Source organism: Mastigoproctus giganteus, chromosome 5, assembly GCF_048544385.1.
Source record: "Mastigoproctus giganteus isolate SK-2022 chromosome 5, ASM4854438v1, whole genome shotgun sequence".
NCBI lineage: Eukaryota > Metazoa > Arthropoda > Arachnida > Uropygi > Thelyphonidae > Mastigoproctus > Mastigoproctus giganteus.
The window spans coordinates 70085629-70104852 of record NC_143579.1 but is presented as its reverse complement, the minus strand read 5'-3'; the positions used below and the strand labels follow the sequence as shown (position 1 = coordinate 70104852).

Below are 19224 nucleotides of genomic sequence, written 5' to 3'. Positions count from 1 at the left end.
GTGGAGTGTGGGATAAAGGATTCCATTCCTGCAAGAATAATTTCACTGACACGATCTGAGCAAACGTTGACATCAGAAGTTTTGAAACTGTAATCCAACCAAAGAAAAGAAGAAAAGAAATCTTGTAGGTCATCCCATTTTGCATTCTTGTAATGCCACACAACACGAGGTTGGGAATAGCCATGAGGTAAAGGCTCCATTGAAGAAGAGACAATCACCAAGTTGTGATCTGAAGTGCCTAAAGGACCTCTCACTTCGACCGTGTAGTTAGAAGGGTTGTTTGTGAGAAAAAGATCAAGCGTGTTGGCTGTATGATTAGGATTGTCCAGTATTCTTGTAGGTAAATGAACAATCTGTGCAAGGTCATTAGTAAATGCAAAAGCCTCAGCATCTCAACCAGCTGGGTCAGTGTGCCTAGAAAATGGAAGCCAGCTGGAGTTGTGAACATTAAAATCACCAAGGAAAATTCCCTCACTGTTAGGAAAGTTGGACTGGAGAAAGTCAAGTTGCAAAGAGAGGAAGTCAAAGAGCTCCAAGTGATTAGTGGAGTCGGGAGAACGGTACAGACAACAGATGAATTTTATACAATAAGGTAGAGAGATTTTAAGCCAGAGAAGATCAAAGAGAGTAGATTCCAAACTTCCAAGTCTCTGACAGGGAATGTCAGAACGGACATATGCACAAGTACCACCTTTGAAGCGAAAGGAATCATACAGCGAATAATTTGGGCATCTGAGATTAACAGTAGTTGAATCAACCGATAACTGAGATTCTGTCAGAAAAAGTACATGGAGTTTGGCAGACTGCAAGTGGAAATGGAGAACATTAAGATTAGAATTGAGACCACGTATATTTGTGAAATGAATTAGGAAGTGCTTGGGAGGTTCAGATATTTTCGCAGATAAGCTTGTTCTATTAGTTTGACAATTCATGGTGTATTCAATAGTAAGAAAAAGTGGGTGAGACATGCTGTATGAAGTAATGAAATTTTTCAATATGGCATACACATGGTAAGAATATACCCAGATCCTTGACATAATGTGGTCTCGACAATGCTGCCCACATACACACTACTCGGACTCCCTCCAGTCACTATCTGGCAGAGTAGAAGTAGCAAGATTATACACTAGCTGATGCGGAAGCCTCCTAGACAGTTACCAATAGGTTCGGTCCGGTGTACTAACTAGCTGCCGGCCTGCGAACACCGTTTTAGAGCTGTACCCTCGAAATGTAAGGAATCACTAGCAAACAGAGCAAAGAGGGGGGGGGGGGATAAAGAATTCTTCACATATATAAATGCCAAGAAGAGCAGGACAAACCAGATCGGACCTTTACGTAAGGGAAAGGGGATAGTAATAAATACACCAGCTGCCGTTGCAGATGAACTCAACAGTTATTTTGCATCGATATTTACAAATGAAAAGCCTTTTGTGGCAATGGGAAATTGTGGGAGCGAAGTTTAAAAAATATGTAATTAATGATATTGAAATTTCGCAAGATTATTTAATGAAAAAACTTTCGAGCCTACAGACCAGTAAGGCTCCTGGAGTTGATGGAATATACCCTATAATCTTAAGAGAGGCGGCAAGCGAGTGCATTGAACCATTGAGGCTAATTAGTTAGTTAGTTATTTGGTTTTTAGGAGCATTAGCAACTAAGGCCATATTGCTCCGGGATATGCGGTGGTCATTCCTGACCTTTCTGCATCCTCTGTATTTGGTGGTGACGGGCTCGAACCCCGGTCTAATCAAGAAGCATATGCTACGCACTGCTGCTCCTTCCCACCTGGCTACGGAGGCGCCGAGGCTAATTATGCGAGCATCACTAGACTCTGGGGAGATTCCCTTGGATTGGAAAAGTGCAAATGTATCTCCCATACATAAGGGTGGCTCTAAAAGTGAAGTTGGAAATTATCGACCTGTCAGTCTGACTTCAGTAGTAGGGAAAATCATGGAGGCGATGATCAAGGGTGGAATTCAGGATCATTTGGATCGAATTGAAATTCTCAAGGATACTCAGCATGGTTTTGTAAAGGGAAAATCATGTTTAACAAATCTGGTTCGCTATTTCGAAAGGGTCACTCACGAGCTGGATTTAGGGAATAATTTCGACATTGTTTATTTAGATTTCAGCAAAGCTTTTGACTCAGTCCCACATGGGCGGTTGCTTTATAAGCTGGAACAGGTTGGAATCACTGGGAAAATCCTTAGATGGATAGAAGGATGGCTTCAGGGCAGGAGGCAGAGGGTTGTGATAAATGGCTATTCCTCAGATTGGGTTGATGTAAGAAGTGGGGTTCCCCAAGGATCAGTATTAGGCCACTGTTGTTTTTAATTTTCATAAACGACATTGATGAAGGGATAGAGGGCGTGATGTCTAAATTTGCAGATGATGTTAAAATTGGTAGAGTAGTTAATGATCACTGTCAAGCTGAGCTTCTTCAGAGAGACCTAGATAGACTTCAAGAATGGTCAGAAAAATGGCAGCTGTGCTTTAATCCAACAAAGTGTAAGGTATTACACCTGGGAAACAGTAATCCCAAAATAACTTATTCACTTGGTGGAGTTCAACTAAACCCAGTACTGGAGAGAAAGGGACTTGGGTGTTACGATACGGTCAGACATGAAATTCTCTGAGCATTGTAAACAGGTTGCAAGGAAGGCCCATGGTTGTCCTATCGATGATCTATCGAACTTTTGCAAGTAGAGATAGGGACGTGATAATCCCATTATATAAAGCTTATGTTAGACCACACTTGGAATACTGTGTTCAAGTATGGAGACCGCACCTAAAGAAAGACATCGAGCTTCTTGAAAGGGTGCAAAGAAGGGTAACTCGCCTGGTGAGATCGGCAAAAGGGCGTCCTTATGAAGAAAGACTTCGAATACGTGGGTTGCAGAGTTTGGAAACTAGACACCTTAGAGGAGATTTGATTGAGGTGTTTAAGGCTCTGAGAGGCATCAGTAAAATGAATGAGGACAAAATTTTCAAGATTATAAATGATGCTAGAACTAGGGGACATAAATTCAAGTTACGGGGGGAAATGTTTAGATTGGACTGCAGGAAGTTTTATTTTAGCCAGCGAGTTATAAATTACTGGAATAAGTTGCCTTCATGGGTGGTAGAGGCCGACAGTTTTGGGGAAATTCAAAGGTCATCTGGATAGTACTTTCGGAGTAAGGGAAGCGCATAGGATGACATAGGTTTAATTTCCTTTTTATTTATATTGTTTTTTTTTTTATTTATTAATTATTTGTATTTATTTTTTGTTTTTTATCATTGTTTTGTTCGGATTTTTTTTTTTTTTTTTTTTTTGGCTGGTGCAGCATAAGCCATAGGCTTTCTTGCACCATGCGGCCGTTACTAATTACTAATACTAATAACGGATCTCGCCACGATGTTCATCATAACCTCAAAAGTCATCAATCACACTGCATGATGGAAGAGATAGGGAAGGGTTGACTGGAACTTAGCTCTAGAGACTAAACATGGGTTTCCACCACTTCAAGCAAAGTGGTGGTATTGCACCGGTTGATGAAAATCATCTACCACCTAGTACTGCTTGGTAACATAGAGGGACAGCATTCCTCTATGTGGTGTGGGCGCCACACCTCGACCCCTGCTTACGTTCGTTCACACCTGGGTGGTCACCCACCATGTACTTGAGCATGGAGGTTATACCCAGGATTACTAACAGTCCCACCATCGTGAAGGTGCAAGCAGAGGATCTGGCTGTCACAGACCATCCTGACTTCGCCGAAATTGGGTCCACTTGACTTGAGTGTCAATCGAAAATCAGTTCCCTCAGTGTTTTAGGCTCCCAGGTAGCAAGTGCAGCTTGTCTGGCATATCTGAGAGAATGTCTGTGACAACCTCAAGGACCAACCTCAAGGTAAAATCAACCAAAGGTTGATTGTTCAACTTGCCACCTTTGTGCAGATCGATAAGAAATAGCGTAACGTATATCTTGAACTGATAGAGTAAGGTATAACGTAAAACATTATAGGGTAATATGTAGCACTGTATTAGGAATCTGTTAGCTTAGTATAGTATTATCAATTAATCAATAAAATTTATTAATCTTATTAAATTTAATTGTTAATTAAACTGCATTTAAATAGAAATCACGACCCAGACTAGAGCTGCGAAGCTAAGATCACAGAGTAGCAGGAGTGCTGTGACTCGGGAGAAACAGAGGGGGGGCAATTCTCAAATGCATCACAGTCTCAAAAAACGTGTAAGATGTGAAATGTTTGACATTTCTGTTCACTGACATTTTGGGTGAGGGTTAAAATTTAAAACAGTAAAATGATAAGGAATCAGTGACAAAGAACACGGCACACACAAATTGCAAGTAACACAATACTTGCAAGTGAGAACGGAGTTACAATTTTACAAAGCTTTAAAAATAGGAATGAAGAGAAGATTCTGAAAATTAATTTTTTTATATGATTGAAGATTCCATGGAAGTGTAAACACATTTTACCATAATAACCCACAGAATTCCAGCTGCCGGTATTATCGCAAATTCAATAAGATCGAGTTTACTATTCGTTTATGATAGATTGCAATAACAGAAAAGACCAATAAACAGGTGACTGCTAATTGTTTTTATTGTTTTATGGTTGACTTCTAGAAATCCGAGTGAACCACGTGGTTCGCTCGGAGAAAATCGTAGGGTAATCTCCAGTTCTGCGGTCTCCTGCCCCGATTAAACGGCATGTTGTCCCAATTAAGCAAAGTAAATCCTGGCTATTTTCTCGACTGGGTTCTGTTTTTTAAGATTTGCCCCAAATAAACGGCTGCCCTGATTAACCGGTGGCCCAAAGAACCGGAATCCACTGTATAAGAAAGGCGCCTGGAGTGGATGGGATCTATCCATATATATTAAAGGAGGCAGCAAAGGAAGTAAGCAAATCCTTAGCCATAATTATGAGAGCTTTCTTAGACTCAGTGGAGGTCCCCATGGACTAAAGATGTGCAAATATATTCCGAATTCACAAAGGAGGGGTTCAAAAGGTGACACAAGTAACTATAGACCTGTTAGTTTAACTTGTGTTCCAGGGAAAATAATGGCGTCATTGTTAAAGAAGCATTGTAGGATCATCTAGACAAGACTGCAGTGGTAGTTAAGACATAGCATGGGTCTGTTAAATGAAGGTCCTGTTTGACTAATTTGATTGAATACTATGATATGGTCACAAAGAAACTGGATGCAAAAAATAATTTTGATATCATATACTTGGATTTCAGGAAAGCTATTGATATTGTTGCACCTGGAAGACTGCTGTACAAATTGGAGCTGTGTAGCATTAAGGGCAAGTTGCAACAATGGATAAAGGATTGGTTGAGTGGGAGACGACAGAGAGTGGTAATCAATGAACACTGCTCTTTGTGGACCAATGTTATTAGTGGAGTTCCCTAGGGTTCGATGCTGGGCCCATTGTTGTTTTGTGTATTCATCACTGATAATAATTAGAGTATATTAGTCTTAATGTCCAAATTTGCAGTTGATATACAGGTTGGCATGGTTGTTAATGACAGTAAAGATAAGGCAGTTATTCTACTGCAACTGGATGTAGATAAGTTGGGCAAATGGGCTGAAGTTTAACATTGACAAATGAAAAGTACTACATAAGGGTAGACATGTGTATAGTATCTTATGTAGGACGGCACCTGAACGAAAGTTCAGTAACTCAAGAGAAACGTACCAACTGTGTGGTAAGTTTCTCACTATTGACCAATGAGAAACTTTCTCACTATTGACCAATGAGCAATGCAGATCGGCTGCCAGAGCAGCTCATGGATCCTGTCAATGATATATTGGAATTTTGCTAGCAGGGACAAGGTGGTGATTATCCAGTTGTACAAAGCAATGGTTTTTTTCTTTTTTTGGCTGAGGCTGCATAAGCTTGTTTTCTTGCATCGTATGCTAATGCTAATGACAAAACTGTACATTACAATAATGGGAAAACTATAATCAGAACCATCCTCAGAAGGATGCAGGCCCAGAGTGAAGTAGCCTATACACATCCCCTTTCAATTTGTATAAGCATTTCATATATTGTAATGAAAATGCACTAAGTTCACCCAAAGAACAGAGCTCTGCTCACTTTATCCTTAGGAACAGAGCTCTGCTCACTTTAGCCTTAAGAACAGTTCTGCCTTTACTGAAATAAGCAATTTGCCACATAAAAAAAAAATAAATAAATAAACACACTCGCACACGTGCATGTGTACGTGTGCATATATAAAATGATGAAACTTAACCAGCTATATGGATGGATCACCTTTGAAGTGGTCTCCTTGACACTATATAGGTAGTTCTCGACTTTACGAGTTAATCCAATCCTAGCGCGCGCTCATAAAGCGAAAACTCGTAAAGTGGGAATTAAATCCCATAGACAATGTTAAAAATAGGGGTTACGTTCTCAACAATGAAATTAGTTAGCTAATTAATTTATGTTTAAACAATGATTGATTTATCCAAAGAAATTAAAACGTAGCCTGTAAAATCAAGCGAATTATAATAATAAAGAAATTATTTATGACTTACAAATTTTAAAGAATGTTTATTCTTCATCATCACTAAATGCACACTCGTTGATCACTTATTATTGGCTCGGCACTGGTTGGTTTGTTGCACAAGGAGTCGTCTTCTTCAGAAATGCTTCAAGAGGCGTTTGTTTTCAAGATAATCTTCTATTTTCTTTAAAAATTTCAATAGATGCATAAGCATTTTTTAACGGAACGCCCAAATTGCAACTAACACGATTTTCGGAGTAACAAGTTTACAAAGCCTTAAAAAAAGGAATGAAGAGAAGATTCTGAAAATTTATTTATGTTTTTTATACGACTGAAGATTTCAGTAAAGTGGAAACACATTTTACCATAATAACGCAGAAAACAACACAATCCCAGCTATCACTAATAACATGGAGTTTACTAACCGTTTATAATTGTTTGCAGTAATAAAAAAGCCCAATAAATCAGAAAGTGCAAATTGTTATTGTTTTATGGTCGTGACCTCCAGAAATGTGCTTTAGAAAAATGTCACAAAGGCGTTCAGAATTGGTTCTTATAACAGAACACATGAGAATAATGAAAGTGTAGTGCATTTTAGTGATTTGAATTGGTAACTAATAAATTTGCACTATAAAAACTACCTTTTAGAGAGTTATATAGCAAAAATTTCAACTTCCAAGGTCATGGAATGAATTACCAAAAAACAATGTGTTATTGGGTTCACGTTACAATATTTTCAAGATACGATGGCATCTCTGGAACGGATTAATATCGTAAAGATGGATACACTGTATTGTATCCATCATGCATCTATGTGAGTGGTTTGAAATGCAGTATTTATGAATGTTTAACATTCATTTTTTGCAATTAATGTTCATATTTTCGATTTTGTGGGTACTTGATACTTTGAAAAAAAAAAAAATTTGTAAACCGGAACTCGTAAAATGAGAACTACCTGTATATACCAATTCATCAGTAACTTCTTGATGCATTACTGATAGGCTTCTTTTGGAATTGCTATTAGTTCCTGTGTCATATTGTCAATAATTTTCTCTGTTGTTGTAGTAGTAGTAGTGGCATGTGATGCAAGAAAGCAAGTGTATGAGCTTATGCAGCAACAGCCAAAAAAAAAAAAAAAAAAATGTAAAGCTGTGATCATTCAAAGGGGCTTTACGCTTGGGAAATGAAAAAAAAAAAATTACAGGGAGCTAAATTTAGTGAGTATGGTGGTCTTGATCAAATGTAGTAGTGGTGGTAGTGGTGGCATGTGATGCAAGAAAGCAAGTGTATGAGCTTATGCAGCATCAGCCAAAAAAAAAAAAAAAAAAAAAATTGTAAAGCTGTGATCATTCAAAGGGGCTTTACGCTTGGGAAATGAAAAAAAAAAAAAATTACAGGGAGCTAAATTTAGTGGTATGGTGGTCTTGATCAAATGTAGTAGTGGTGGTAGTGGTGGCATGTGATACAAGAAAGCAAGTGTATGAGCTTATGCAGCATCAGCCAAAAAAAAAAAAAAAAATCACACCATTCCCTCCAAATGCCTGTCCAGTTCCTCCTTAAATTTATTTAACATATCAACTTCCACAGCAACAGATGGAAGTTTGTTCCAGCAATTAACCACCCGCTGGATAAAGGCAAATTTCTGCACATCTATTCTACATCTGTCTTTTCTTAATTTGAATTTATGCTCCCTTAGGTTCGTAATCTGAACAAGTGGAAGGATCCCATCAGAATTCAGTGTGCTCAACCCATTCAAGGCCGTATACACCTCAATCAGATCACAGTGCAGGTCCCTAGTCTCCAGCCACTGCAATTTGCAGAACTTAAGCCTCTCTTGGTAAGAGGATCCCTTCATTCCCCTCACCAATCTTGTTGCCCTTCTCTGTACACGCTCAAGCAAATCTACATCCTTCCTAAAATGAGGCCCCCAGACCTGTGGCGGCCTCCGTAGCCGAGTGGTCAGGAGCAGGTGTGCAGTAGCACACGCTCTTTGAGTAGACCGGGGGTTCAAGCCCCTGACTGCTGAATACAGTTGATCTGCCAACCGCAATGGTCCAGCGTGGCAGATTATGGTCTATTTCCCTCACCGTGAATTGTTGAGGAGGCTTCCATCCTGCAGTGGGTTGACAATGGCTGCACTTTACCTTTTTTTTTTACCAGACCTGTATGCAGTACTCAAGGCATGGCCTGACCATTGCCTTATACTGAGAGACAATCACCTCCTTTTCCCTGGCCGCCTCCATAGCCAGGAGCAGCAGTGCATAGCACATGCTTCTTGATTAGGCCGGGGTTCGAGCCCGTGACCACCAAATACGGAGGATGCTGAAAGGTCAGGGAATGACCACCGCATATCCCCGGAACAATATGGCCTTGGTTGCTAATGCTCCTAAAAAAAAAAAAAACCAAACCAAACCAACCTTTTCCCTTCTAGCAAAATTCCTATATATCATTGACAAAACCCCATGACCTGCCCTGGCAGCCTGTCTGCATTGCTCAGAAAACTTCATATCTGACCGCAAAATTACTCCCAGGTCTTTTTCATTTTCTACCACCTTAAGTATAGTATCACACAGTTGGTACGTTTCTCTGGGGTTACTTCTACCCATATGCAGTACTTTGCATTTGTCAAGGTTAAACTTCAGTTGCCACTTCTTAGCCCATCTGCCCAAATTATCTAGATCCTGTTGCAGTAGCACACTGCCGTTTCTTCCCCCTTAACAAACCCATGCTGTGTCTGAACTATAACTGCAGTCTTGTCTAGATGATCCTGCATCACTTCCTTAACCCATGACGCCATTATTTTCCCTGGAACAGAAGTTAGACTAACAGGTCTGTAATTACCCATGTCACTCTTTGATTCCCTCTTTGTGAACTGCGACAGATTTGCACATCTCCAGTGCATTCGGACCTCCCTGAGTCCAACGAAGTTTTCATAATTATGACTAATCGCTTGCTTACTTCCTTTGCTGCCGCCTTTACTATAACTGGATAGAGTCCATCCACTCCAGATGCCTTCCTTATATTTAAATTCAACAATTTCTCCTCCACTTTGCTCTCAGTTATTACAAAATCACTTAGCTCTCTGTTAGAATCTGATAAACTTCTGGCATTCCTCTTCTTGAATAACTCCTCGTGTGAATGTAGATGTAAAATACTCATTCAGTTTATGAGCTACCTGAGCATGATCATTCATAGTCAAACCAGCTATGTTACGCGGACCAATTTGATTCATCCCCTTCTAGAGTTTAACATAAGTAAAGAACTCTTTGCTGTTTTCTTTGCATCCTTTGCCTAAGATTTCTCGTAATCTGCCTTCGCCTGTCTAACCTCCTTTGTGACTTGATTACAGACAACTTATATCTGCCGTAGGCTTCTGTGTCGCCTGATAATTTATATGCATCCCATGCATTTCTCTTCTCTGCCACAAGCCTCATTAATTCATCTGACATCCATTTAGGCCTAAACCTTGAACAGTATTTTTTAGTTGGTATGAAAAGTCTAATACCCACTAAGATTAAGTCCATTTAGAATTCACCATTTAGAATTCGCCATTGGTGAATTCTAATTTAGAATTCACCAATTCTAAATTCTTTCCATTTAGAATTCACCATTGGTAACATCATCAGTTGATCCCACCGTATAGAATTTAAAAGCTCTCTGAGATCACTGTATTGACCTTTAGAAAAGCAAAAACCTTATCCCTGATGGTAGTTACATCTTTAAGTAAATCCCACATCAGTACACTGTGATTGCTACCACCTAGTGGTTCCTTTATCTGCAAATTCTTAATGCATGAATAATCACTGCTGATTGATTGATTGATTGAATTTTATTGGCGCATTAGCTTCTAAGGCTATAATGCACCAAGACCAGATCTTATATAAAAAATTTTAAACATTCAGTGACCTAATTAGTTAGGCAATCACTGCTGAAAATCAGCTCAAGAGTTTTACTCCGGTTACCTTTCGAACATGCACATATCGCAGTGATATCTCTTTTTAGCAGAGGCAAAACTGGCTCACTGGTATAGCAGCCTGGTGTTTGAAGTTTTTTCAGAAATCTTACCTAGAGAAAGCTTTATTTTAGCTTTAGTTGAATCTTCAATCAGCAGAAATTTTCTTTTCTTCTTGAAGTTTGATTTTTTTCTCCCCACAAGAAAATCTTTTAAATTTTTTTTTCTCCTGAAACTTAGTATTCAGTATTATCTTCGTTTCAGTTATTTTGGAATATCCAGGTCAATTTTTGTAATGGATAATTTTTAATAACTTTTTCCCCCTATAAATTGTGCATTCTGCTGGTCTCATTTCTGATTAATTTTTCATTAAAGAAAGCTATGCAGTGATGATCACTAGAAGAGAAGTTCACAGCCCACATGTCATTTTTTGTCTTCATCCTTTTCTGGGTAAGTTAGTTTGCATGGTATACAACCACAGCTTCTCAACTCTCCAGTGTCTTATGATTCCCAACAAGACATACTCCCCAGCAGATGAACTTCTTCTTTATTCCATCATATGTTTTAATTTTATTCTATCATTTACCTTCTGACTTTTTAATCCACAGATCCAGAAAATCAAAAGCATGTGAAGGATTTCAAGGATTCAAGGTCATTTCAGCATAGTACAGTGTTGTGTGTAGATTATAATTCTTGTGTATTCGTTCCTTTTGCTCATGTACTTTTGAAATAGATTTTTCCACCTTTACCCACTGAAATTGGCCATACTCTTAAAAGCTGCCTAGTATAACACACTCCTTCTCTTCTTTTTCACCTTCCTAGTCCTAATCACATACATACCAGCATGATAATTTTATCACAACAACTTACAAATGTTGAATAGTCTCTTGTCGCTTCTTTATCCCTCTTCCACCTTCTTCCCATCTTTCAAGCCTATAATATTAGTTGATACATTATACATCTTGAAATCTGTGCATGGTCAGTGAACTGCACAACATTTCTGGAATTTCTATTGTTGATATTTTCTGATTTCAGCAACATTTCAAATTATGTTAATTAGAGTTTTTAAAGCAGACACTTTACCCATGGTACTACAATTGGTTCTAGAAATTGTAATTAGATGGGGTTCTTAGTGTCATAAGAACCTTCATCACGTTACATACCCTACTCCCTCACAGCTTTTCAAGTTACTGCATGTCGATACAGGACATTTCAAATGTTCAGTGTTCCATGACTAATAAATTTTCCTTTCATGAAGTCTCTACATCAATTTACTTGTATAACAGTGGTAACCTCTGAACAGTGCATCTTCTGTAACAATTCAATTCATATATGAAATAATTGTAAACATGAATTTATGTTGCAGTAGTGGTTAAATGCAACTTAGTGAACTAATGAACCAAATAATTTGATGGTCAGCTTCCACAGCTGGAGGCTAGGGGATTAACCTCTATCCACCAAGCCCCACCACAGGGAGGAAGAGCCCACTAGATCACGGGAACTTTATAAAACTCAATTAGTTTGTCTTGGAAACCAAAAGGAATATATGAGGTCTCTACAGAACTTTAACTGCTAAGTCCGATACCAGGGATAAAGAAACATGGTATTTGCCATCTCTTACAACAGCCTTGTAATAGATGTCACCTCAAGAAGAAGAAGAAGAAGAAGAAGAAATAAGAAGCAGACTGGCACTCAACATTCTCTTATATTACCTCATTGAAAAGTCATCAGTATGTGATAATGCCTAAAAAACCATGCAATACAAATTACTCAGACAAAAAGCATCAGCTTGATTAATGTCACAGGTGAATTATGGTAAAAAATATGTCATTAACTTATACTCAAAACCAAGGCAGCCAGAATGAACTTTATAAGAGAATTCCATGCATAATTATTGAAGTACTACCTTCCTTGGTTGTATCATGAACATACACAGACTCAAGTCTCATAGTCCATGGGACTTGAGTCTCATGGACTATGTTCATGCTGAAGTTAAGATGTGTCAAAAACTTCTTGCTTGCTCACACAGATATACAGGGCAGGCCATATATACACACTGGCCAAAAAATTATGAACCTTATTCAGCATCAAATCGGGCTGCCTTTATTTCAAATAACAGCAAGTATACAGCACATTATGGATTATATAAGGTGTTTTATTGCATTTTGGTCTAAATGTAACAAATACTTCCAGAAAAATCTCTCTAATACTGTTTAGTTGTGACAAAATTGAAGGAAGAGGATTTTGTTGCCGAATAGCTCTCTCCAGCATATCCTACACATTTTCAATAGGATTGATATCACATGAATGGGGGCCAGAGAATATGGTGGAAACATGTTATGTTCTCCAAACCATGTCATTCATAAAGTGGCCATCACCACTTTATGGATGACATTAATGGATGAAAGTGTAACATTACAGGGTGCAGTAGATCTGATACAAAATTCAGGCACACCCTGGATGACATTTGACCTTCCACCAGTATCAACAGACCCAGTACATGTCAACAAAACATTCCTCATACCATGATACCACCTCCAGATGCTTGGGTTGTCTTAACAAGGCAAGAAGGGTTCTTCACTTTGTAAGGTTCTTGCCACACTCTCTTTTCCTACCATCAGTGCAAAAGAAACAAAAGAAGGTGTATCATGATTTGTGATGAGTTTCTTCTGCTGTTCCACTGTGCAATCATGATGTTCTTGGCACTAATGCAAGCAATTTTTTTCTGTTTTTCTCTGAAACAAGTGGCTTCCAAATAGGTAGGCAACTGCCAAAACCCAATTTCCTGTGCATAGTACAGGTTGAAATAGGGCAGTTCTGGGCCTGGCTGAATTCAGATGTTATTTGCTGCACACTGGTTGTCATATTTTTCTGTAAAGGCCTCCTCAGAGTACAATGACTTCGTTCTTGAAGTATTGTTTTCGGGGATGGTGCTAGTGTTTGTGGTGCCTGAGACAAAATCTTGTAAAGGCACCTAATTCATATATTGTATCTTAACACGGATATATATGCAGCAGTGCCTATTTTAGGCAGTGCATGTGGCAAGTGCCTCAATTGCACATCACCAATTGTGCCAGTCCTGATTGTTTTTCTGCCACATTTATACCTTTGAGATGTGGAAGAACTGCTTGCTTTCAAGTCATTAAAGACCTTTGAGATGAATGCATTTGAGAAACCAGTTATATCTTTCATTTCTTGAATTGTGGCTCCTGCTAAACATGCACCCACGATAAGACCTTTTTCAAAGTTTGAAAGATCATGCATTTTCCCCATTCTGGCTTCAGATTACTTCAGTTGAAAAGCCTTTGCAATCTTTATACTCAACGAGGCAACACTTCATTACCTCACATCATAGTACAGTGTTCTTTGCATTTATTTGCATTTCTTCTGTCTGACTTCCTTAATACAAAGGTTCGTACTTTTTTTTTGCCAGTATGTGAATCAGTTTACTGAAAAGATTTGCAATTTGCCAAGAAGTAAATGACCAAAAACAGTTTGTTTGAAAGAGTCATTTAAATGTCATAAATAACATCATGTAAATATAATATTAATTAATATGGATATGAAATCAATTTAAAGGCTTAAATTGTGCAAATTATTCATGGATAAATGACAGGAGTATTATCTTTATGATGCAGAATATGGAAGACGACCTCTTTATCGCTTTCACCTAAAAATTTAATTTGGAAAATGAAGCCTATTTGGAAGAAATATAACTTGAAAGATAGAGTACTCAGACTCTAAAAAGTTTCCAAATACTATTTTGTATAATTTTGCTCATTGCCTTAAAAATATCTACCTTTGCTGGCCAAAATGGGAATCCCTTTAGTTTTGCCCATACAAGTTGATGTGGTCTCCTCTACAAATAAAAAAAAAAAAAAAAAAAAAAAATAAAATTTGTTATTAAATGCCATGCTACAGAAAAATATCAAATACAACTGGAATTTCAAATTAATTTATTAATTATTTTTTTATTTAGTTGTCTTTTTGAGTTGATGGAAATCATAATGATAAGATTACTTTATCAAGCAGGGAAAAAAAAAAGTTACATCATATTTATACAGTGTATTACCCTTTGAAACAACAAAGCCTTAAAGATAATGTTCTTCAAGAATATCATTTTCCCTTCCCCATTCTCTATCACTAAGTCTCATCTTTTCATCAAATTTTAACACTGGGATGGTAAAAATTTAACAGGGTTTGAAGCAAGAAATCACTAAATCTATACCTCTTTCCTCCAAGTGTTAAAGAGTTCTGAATAAATGGTACTTGGATAGAGTAAGATCCAGAAGGTATGGTGATGAGGCATAATTTTCAATTAAAATATCCAATGTTTTCCTGAGACATTCCAACAGCATGGATTTAGGTATAATTTTAAGTTTTCACTTCACAAATGCAAGTTTTTGTGATTAATTCTTAAAACAAGCAATAAAAATCATATTATCTGGTAATGATAATCTGAGTCAGTTGCAACAGTTCAAAATAAATACACCCACTCATCCCTCCTACAATCTGCTTCTGGTTAAACAGTAAGTTAGGTTGCTCAGGTAACTAACAAACTAAATGAATATTTTGCATCGACATTCACACATGAGGAGTTATTCAGTGAGGGGAATGCCAGAGGTGTATTCAACTCTGGCAGTAAGCTAGATAATCTTGTAATAACTAAGAGTAAAGTGGAGGAGAAATTGTTGAAGATAAACACAAGAAAGGCACCTGGGGTGGATGGAATCTATCCAGTTATATATTAAAGGAGGTGGCAAAGGAAGTAAGCAAACCCTTAGCCATAATTATGAGAGCTTCCCTGGACTCAGGGGAGGTACCCATGGACTGGAGATGTGCAAATGTGACCCCAATCCACAAAGGAGAATCAAAGGGAGACACAGGTAATTACAGACCAGTTAGTTTAATTTCTGTTCCAGGGAAATTAATGGAGGCACTGGTTAAAGAAGCATTGCAGGATCATCTAGACAAGACTTCAGTTATAGCTCGGACACAGCATGGGTTTGTTAAGGGGGAGGTCTTGTCTGGCTAATTTGATTGGATACTATGATGTAATCACAAAGGAACTAGATGCAAAGAATAACTTTGATATCATATACTTGGATCTTAGAAAGGCTTTTGATACTGTTGCACATGGAAGACTGCTACACAAATTGGAGCAGTGTGCCATTGGAGGCAAACTGCTGCTATGGATAAAGGGATGGTTGAGTGGGAGAAGACAGAGTAGTAATCAATGGACACTGCTCTTCGTGGACTAATATTAGTGAAGTCCCTCAGGGTTCAGTGTTGGGTCCATTGTTGTGTTCTATATTTATAAATGATATTGATGATGGTATATCAGGCTTAATGTCCAAGTCTGCAGACGATACGAAGGTTGGCAGGGTTGTTAATGACACTAATGACAGTACACTGCTGCAACAGAATCTAGAAAAGTTGAGCAGATGGGCTGAGAGGTGGCAAATGAAGTTGAACGTTGATAAATGTAAAGTACTACATATGGGAAGTAGTAATCCCAGAGTAACATATCAACTCTGTGGTACCACACTGACAGTGATAGAGAATGAAAAGGACCTCGGGGTAATTGTGCAGGCAGATATGAAGTTTTCTGAGCAGTGCAAATGGTCTGCAAGAGTAGCTCATGGTGTCTTGTCAATGATATACAGGAATTTTTCTAGCAGGGATAAGGAGGTGGTTATCTCCTTGTATAACGCAATGGTCAGGCCACTACTTGAGTACTGTATACAGGTCTGGGGGCCTCATTTTAAGAAGGATGTAGAGCTGTTGGAATGAGTACAGAGAAGGGCAACAAGATTAGTGAATGGAACAAAGGATTGCTCTTACGAAGAAAGGCTTAAGTTTTGCAAATTACAGTGTCTGGAGACTAGGCACCTGTGAGGTGATCTGATTGAGGTGTATAAAGCCTTGAATGGTTTGAGCATGCTCAATGCGGATGGGATTCTTCCTCTTGCTCAGAGTAATCGCCTGAGATGGCATAAATTCAAATTGAGGAAAGACGGTCGTAGGATAGATGTGCGAAAGTTTGCCTTTAGCCAGCGGGTGGTTGATTGGTGGAACAAACTTCCATCTGTCATTGTAGAAGTTGATAGATTAAATAGATTCATGGCAGAACTTGACAAACATTTGGAGCGAGTGGATGTGTGAAATAAGAGTTGTTTTTTTTTTGGCTGATGCTATATAAGCTTGCTTTCTTGCATCATGTGCCTATGCTAAAGCTAGTTGGTGATTTATTTTTCAGTTCCAGGTATGGAAATAACATTGAGACCAAAGCGTTTATGTAATTCATTTTGCTTCAAATCCTGTATGGGTTTGGTAATCAACAGGCCCTTGTGGGATTCCTCCTCTGAAGAGGTAAGACTGCTTGCCCTTTGTCTTCTCTTTTTCTTTCTCCTATGATTTGATTAAAAAAAAATTATCAGAGAGCATTTGGAAATGCTCCCTGGTAATTTTTAAGCTCTCTGATAACTTTTAAAGTTTTAACATATTTCCACTTGGTTGTATTTATATACAGTTCTCTGACCATTAGACAATCAGTTAAACTTATTTTCTTCTAGGGACCCATTAAATTGATCCCTGCAGCAGTCAAATTTGAATATGTTTTGAATTAACTGGAAGCTTCCACTCACAATTTTCACTTATATGCAGACTGGCAAAAACTATGAGTTAGCTTCCCCATTCTTTGGTAATTCATTTATACATATTTTTATTTTATCTCATTGCAATAGCGGTAGAAAGCTATGACTTATCTTTTTTGTCCTTTAGTAATTCCTTCATATGCTTCATACATTTTTATTTTATCACACTGAAATAGTGGTTTTCAAAACCTAACTTACTGGTTCGACTTCTTTTTTTTTTTCCCAAGGTATATGCAGTAAAGCAGATTACCAAAGAGAGACACAATTTAAAGTAACACTGAATTAACATAATTATTTTAAGAATGGAAATCAGAAATAAAAAACAGGAATAGAAATAATGCAGATCATACCATTTTACATTCTTGTAACGCCAAATGACAAGAGGCTGTGAAAGGCCATGCAACAGAGGCTCCATTAGAGTGGCTATCATCACTAAGATGTGGTCTGAGATACAGTGAGGAAAAAATCAAGAACATTAGGTTTATAATTAGGACTGTCTGTTATTCTGGTAGGTACACTAACAAATTGTGCAAGGGCATAGGCCTTAGCATCTTAATCACATAGATCTGTTCAAATATAAAACTGACTCCAGTAGGGGGTTGTGAAACTTGTGAAAATTTTGAAATCAACAATAAAAATTAATTCACTGTTAGAAAATTTTAGGAAAAGCTGAGTTTCAAGGAAAGAAAATCCAAAAGTTCTGAGTGATTTTGGACACTCTAATTATAACTGGAATTATAAATTCTTAATATTTATGAAATGATTAAGAAGTTTTTTGGAAGTTTAGTTCTTTTCCCAGAAAAGTTGTTTCTTTAGTTTGACTGGCTGTGTATATGCCCCCCCCCCACACACTTTGAACTTCCTCCAATTACTGGCAGAGCAGAAGCAGCAAGATTATACATCAGCTGATCCATATGCCATCTAGTTCTATCTGAGAGACTATATAACAGTCGGTCAGGCAAAAATTGTTTTAACCTGTGCCCCTGAAATGCGAGGAATATTGGAATTTGCTATGATGCCTTTTATTAGCCTCATAAGATTTGCTGATGTACTGCATTGAATCATAACCTAGTGCAGTACATCATCTATCAACTAGTATTGCTTAGTGTCATCAACATCTAACCATTCCTCTACATTTCCATCCTGGAACGTGGTCCTTGATGGGTAGCTGGCTACCGAACATAATTGCACTACTAAGATCACTTACGCAGATGATTTAATTATCCTTGTTTCTGGAAACTCCAGACTACAACTTGAAATCCGTGCTAATGAAATCCTATCAGACCTAGATGAGTGGTGTAGTACACATAAATTAACTATTTCTGTTCCCAAAACAAAAATTCTTCTCAAAGGAAAATTAGACCCAAATAGACCTCCAAGTATTAAGATTAAAGAACAATTAATAAAATTAGTTAACTCGCACAAATACCTAGGAATTATATTAGATAACAAACTTCAATTCATTACCCATGCTAAATATGTATTAAGCAAAATCAAGACTTTGACAGGTAAAATAATCAGAATTACCAAAGGTTCTTGGGGTCTAAAACCCTCCACTCTCAAAGCTGAACTACAAATGCATATTTATTCCTATTGTCTGCTATGCTGCGGACACTTGAGGCCCCAGTATACGCAGAATCATGGTGGAAAAAATCTTGACTCAAGCCCAGCGCTTCTTCCTGATTGCAACTTCAAGAGCTTGTCGCACGATTTCAGGTAATCAACAGCAAACTGCCAATTAAATACGAAGTGCAGTACAATTACTTTCAGTATTGTAGAAGGAAGGGTATTGCAGCACAGTTCAACCAATTTTCTGTTAACCTGGACATGCCAGTGAAAGACGACAACACTAGATTAAGAAACCAGTTCCTCCAGGAATGGCAAAACGAATGGACTAATGCCAACACTGGACAAATTACTACCTTTTTTATACCTCAAGTTTCTGAATTTGACAAAAAACATTGGCCCTGGTTTAACCCAGGTCTTCACCTAACTTTCCTATTATCCGGGCATGGCAGCCTAAACTCAAAGTTATTTACTCTAGGTTTGGCTGCATCTCCTCTATGTAAATGTGTCTCAGAGGAGACAGTC

The 19224-nt window shown here is 38.0% G+C and overlaps 1 protein-coding gene across 3 annotated transcripts in view; it reads right to left on the bottom strand.

Annotated features, from left to right (window-relative positions):
• The window catches only part of LOC150085473 (uncharacterized), a 620530-nt gene that overhangs the window by 309651 nt on the left and 291655 nt on the right, over positions 1-19224 (bottom strand). For all 3 annotated transcript variants that reach the window (XM_090374054.1, XM_090374052.1, XM_090374053.1), the window contains exon 11: positions 14277-14336. In XM_090374054.1, coding sequence (XP_090230180.1) covers positions 14277-14336 — 60 coding nt within the window. The remainder of the gene's footprint in view (positions 1-14276; positions 14337-19224) is intronic.